The sequence below is a fragment of the Bactrocera tryoni genome, chromosome 4 (genome assembly GCF_016617805.1).
Source record: "Bactrocera tryoni isolate S06 chromosome 4, CSIRO_BtryS06_freeze2, whole genome shotgun sequence".
Lineage (NCBI taxonomy): Eukaryota > Metazoa > Arthropoda > Insecta > Diptera > Tephritidae > Bactrocera > Bactrocera tryoni.
This window is the reverse complement of record NC_052502.1, coordinates 58,393,545-58,398,625: the sequence shown is the minus strand read 5'-3', so window position 1 is coordinate 58,398,625 and position 5,081 is coordinate 58,393,545. Positions and strand designations below refer to the sequence as shown.

General features: G+C 36.1%; 1 protein-coding gene across 1 annotated transcript; it reads left to right on the top strand.

Annotated features, from left to right (window-relative positions):
- The first annotated feature begins 330 nt into the window (after positions 1-330).
- On the top strand, positions 331-3,195 carry LOC120774199 (obg-like ATPase 1). Its single transcript, XM_040103640.1, has 6 exons — positions 331-513; positions 686-884; positions 1,820-1,880; positions 1,944-2,325; positions 2,390-2,725; positions 2,807-3,195. The coding sequence occupies exons 2-6, from the start codon at positions 704-706 to the stop codon at positions 3,038-3,040; spliced, it is 1,194 nt and encodes a 397-aa protein (XP_039959574.1). The 5' UTR covers positions 331-513; positions 686-703; the 3' UTR covers positions 3,041-3,195.
- Positions 3,196-5,081: the final 1,886 nt, after the last annotated feature.

Genomic DNA, 5,081 nt, shown 5'->3' with positions numbered 1-5,081 from the left:
GGCCGAAAATTAGTGAGATCTCACCTGAAGGTAAAAGCGGCACCTAGGTTCATTAAAATATATGCTCGTCATGTCGTAATGTTTATTTAGATTTAGTTCTGGTTAAAAAAAATGTTCTTTACCGAAAGAAGGGGTCTTGGTTAAGTTAGCTTAGTGAAATATACATAACCCACTTTAAAATAAAATTGTGTATATAATGTAATGAAAGTCAAATAAATGAAAAAAAAATTTATATAATTTTCTGCATAAAATATTTTTTAAAGTATGGTTATTGTGAATATCATTCGTAGCATTCACAATTATCATCCGTCACAACTCTGGGCTTGAGTTGACAGCTGACGTCTCTTGACGTGCATGTGTGCAACCGTATTGATTCCTTGCCGGCTGGGTCGTAAAATAAAAGCAATTTCCAAGTGAATTGGTGAATTATATTAAAATAACAAGTTATTTGTGATAATAATAAAAAAACATAACTTTTAATCGGCACAATCGAGATTGCGTGAACTCAAAAAGGTAAGTTTATGTTCCCAACGTTGAGGTTATGTGCACGAAAGAAACAACTACATGCCTTTCTTACCACTCTAATATGTTGCTGCCAACGAAACAAATATTTACCATAAATAGATAAAATAATATATCAACATTAATAGGAACTAACTTTTAATGATTATCGTATTAATTGCAGACAAATAAAAAAAACACAATGCCACCTAAAAAGCAAGAAGAGCCCGAGCGCAAACCCCTAATTGGTCGTATTGGCACTAACTTACGCATCGGTATTGTAGGTGTGCCTAATGTAGGCAAGTCAACTTTCTTCAACGTACTGACGAAGAGTGCTGCGCCGGCGGAAAACTTCCCTTTCTGTACCATCGATCCCAATGAGAATAAGTATCCCAATTATATTTATTTTTCCAATTTTTGTGTACGAAGATCTCAGAGAGTTGATAACATAAGCCTTTGAAGACTAATTTGGGATAAAACTTTTTGTATATTCATGTATAATTCTGATAGTGTAGATTTTAATAGCATTGGTTATTAACCTGTGTGCTGCCGGTGTAGCAGCAAATGTCTGAATTGTATACATCAATGTAGACTGCTGAAAGGTCAAATGAAGGTGCGTCCAACTCAACTTTTCCTTTGTTATGCTGGCAAGCTTCCTATATTTTTACTATTTTCTCTAGATAACCACTTTGGCTATTGGAAAAGAGTTTAAAATTATAGTAATTTTGTGAACAAAACTTTTTCACATAGAGCCTGCAAAAACACGTTTCTACGAATAGTTGAGCTGCCGTTGGCCACTGTGTAGAGGTATCTTAACCAATCTTTCCAACCCGTATAGCTTTGGTTTAGTATAAAAGAAACAAGTAAAATAAGCAATAATGGGCGTTGGTAATTTCATATGCAAATTGCTTCGCCGTTGTGCAAAATTTTAAAGATTTCGTTAAAATGTCTACCAATGAGCATACCTGCAGTGTTGTAAAAAGAGAGCAAACTATAAAGTTGTCTTGGGTATGGTAAATGATAATCGTCTTCGAAACGGCCATTATTGCCCGTGGACATTTTAAAATTGCAGGAAATTATAGAAAATTGCAATGATTGGGTATATTCAAGTGCATTACCACTAGCGATAGTCCATTGGAGATTAGTATTATAATAAAAACCTGTTCTAAATGAAAAAGCAAAGATGCAGCAAGTCTCGTTATTACTTAGATTTATCAATTATGATTGCAAAGTTATATTTAAGTACACTGAGTCTGTTAAAATTTTGTGACGCCACTTGTTGAAATTCGCGTTAATAGTGATTTTCTTATTTCAGCACGTAGGGTACCAGTGCCTGATGAGCGCTTCGATTTTCTTTGTGATTATCATAAGCCAGCATCGTAAGTATATAAAGCTTATCACAATTGGTTTCTTTACATTCTTATATATGATTTTGTTTTTAGAAAAGTGCCTGCCTTCCTCAACGTAGTAGATATTGCCGGTCTGGTAAAGGGCGCATCTGAAGGTCAGGGTCTTGGTAATGCCTTCTTGTCACATATTAGTGCATGTGATGCTATTTTCCACTTGTGTCGCGCTTTCGAAGACCCTGATGTTACACATGTGGAAGGAGAAGTAAATCCAGTGCGTGATTTGGATATCATTTCAGAGGAGCTACGACTTAAGGATGAAGAGAAGCTTATGCAGAATTTAGATAAATTAGAAAAAGTAGTTGCGAGGGGTGGAGATAAAAAGCTCAAACCCGAATATGATTCGATGCTAAAAATTAAAGGCGTTTTAGTGGATGAGAAAAAACAACTGAGATTTGCTGATTGGAATGCACATGATGTAAGCTGTGAATTACTTCCACACATATCCTGTATGTAATAAAAATATCTCTTTTTTTTACTAGATTGAAACTCTGAATAAATATCTGTTCCTTACAACTAAGCCAGTGATTTATCTGGTAAATTTGTCAGAAAAGGACTTTATCCGTAAAAAGAACAAGTGGTTGCCTAAAATTAAAGAGTGGGTGGATAAACACGATCCCGGCGCAGTTATTATCCCCTTCTCTGGCGCTTTCGAACATACCTTAGCTGAAAAGGATGACCTGGAGCGAAAGGAGTATGAAGAAGAAGTTAAATGTAAAAGTCAATTAGATAAAATCATTGTAACTGGCTACAAAGCTTTACAACTTGAGTATTTTTTCACTGCCGGAGTCGACGAGGTCAAAGCTTGGACAATTCAGGTAATATGTCGAACAATTTATAATATGTAGTAATTGGTGGAATTATATATATATTATATTTTGCTTAATTCTTTTTTCCAGAAAGGTACCAAGGCCCCACAAGCCGCTGGCCGGATTCACACAGATTTCGAGAAAGGCTTCATAATGGCTGAAGTAATGCACTTTCACGACTTTAAGGAAGAAGGTTCAGAAGCTGCTGCTAAATCCGCTGGTAAATACCGTCAACAGGGACGTAATTATGTTGTCGAAGATGGCGACATAATATTCTTCAAATTTAATGCGGGTGCTGGTTTAAAGGATGCAAAGAAGAAATGATCTTGTGTGTTTATGGTACTCTTCGCAATGTTTTATATAAATTTGATTTTTTACTCACAAAGTTTCTTGTTTGCCTAAAATTTATTATTTTTTTTGCTAATTATTTTTTGAAATATATGACATGCTTTGATGATATGCTGGGCATTTGAAAAATGGTTGGGGTTTGTTATTATTCATTTGGTTATTGATAGAAATATATTAGTTGACGAAGAATATTTAAAAATAACATAGTTACTTGTTGTTTTAAGGTAATTGCTATGTTTATATGGTAATTGCTATGTATAGGTTTACACAATAGTGCTATTTGTAGTAAAACATAGAATAATTATGAAATTATAATTATGTTTATTTAATTTTGCATTTTAATGTGTTTTTATCGTGAACTAGAAACTTGCACATTTTATATTCACAATAGTTGTGGGCACGTTAAAACAACTGTGCGATTCGTCACCAGGTGGCGCCGCAGTTCCTTTTATTTAGTTGTTCCATGAAATTTTGCTTAGAGATGTCGCGCTGAACACTAATATTTAAAAAATAGTCTCATTAAAAAAACGAGAGTTGTTTATATAAGAACTTGTTTTCAACCGTCTGTTTGTATGTCAATTACATGTATGTAGGTATATGTATAGTGCATCATGTTGTTGTTATTGTAGCAGCCGAATTCTGCCGAGTTGACAGTTCTTGGCCGGATAAAAATCCGGGCCGTTCCGGTTATGTAAACCCGACTGTCGTGGGAACGGTGTATATGTATGTTGTGCTATAGTTGTACGATCTGAATAATCTCTTTCGGGAGTGTGATGTCTTGATTAACTTTCTGTGCAAATTCCGTTGAGAAACCTTGTCAAATTAAAAAGCTTTCCATACGAAGACTTGAGTTTGATCGAACAGTTGGTATGACACCTATAGGCTATAAATGTTGGATATTGGTTCCGGCAAATGAGCATCTTCTTGGTAAGAAAAAGCAAATTTTCAAATCGCTATCTCAAAAGCTGAGTGACTTAATCGATTATATACAGATAGATCGACTAACAGACAGACGGGCTTGCCTAATTCGATTCAAACTTCTCTAGATTAGATAAGTAAGTGAGTATTACACCGCGACCTAGGGCCTATTGTGCCCTCTCCTAAGTCACAACGTCTCAATTAGCCCCAGCAAGTTGATAAATTCTAATACACTGCTAAGTGCTTTGAGGCGATGGGACCCCTATTTAGAAACATGGATCCAAGGGCCTTTATCCTGCGCCTACAGGCTGCTGAGCAGTCGGCTAGTAGATGCTCTGGTGTTTTAGACTCCAAGTCGCAGAGCCGTGAATTCGCAAAAGAAGCTAGGCCCATCTTAAATAAGTGCTTCTTGAGCTTACAATGACCAGTGCAGGCGACAATTAACCTAAGCTTTTGCCTTGGGAGGTTGATTACATATTATAACCTTTTAAGGTTGTGACGACCCATTAGCAACTGGGCATAGCGTATGCCTAGGAGTTGTTGCCAATGCTTGTCCCTATCCACTGTATCATCATTGTGGAACAGCCACTTTATAGTGTGGGGACAACAGCAATGAAAGGCTCCGGTCCTACCATGTTGGTAAATGCTGCGGAGCGGGCAAACATCAGCCAGTTCATTCCCGACTTCCCTAACTCGATTCCACGAAAAAACTTCGAGCTAGAGAGACTTCGAGTTATGGAAGGAAATTTTGTATGAAATTTGACTTCTATTGCGGATTCAAGAGTTCGAGTTGTAGAAGTTTAACTGTATATTCAATAGCATACTTATTATACCTTGATCAGGGTACAATTACAGAAGAGACATGAAAAGTATTTTTTTTTAAGGTGACTCTTCTCTTACTAATAGCCTTTAACATAGTGAGATTACTGGCTCAGACGCCATTATTTTTAGAAGCTACCGTATAAAGTTTGTGGTTCCAAACGGTATTTCATCATACAGCAGTGAGTTTCTACTATTTATCGAGTATTCTTATTCTAGCATATAAAAAAGATCCAGACGTTCGTCTAACAGATTTGTTTTTAGGTTTCTGTATCACTTT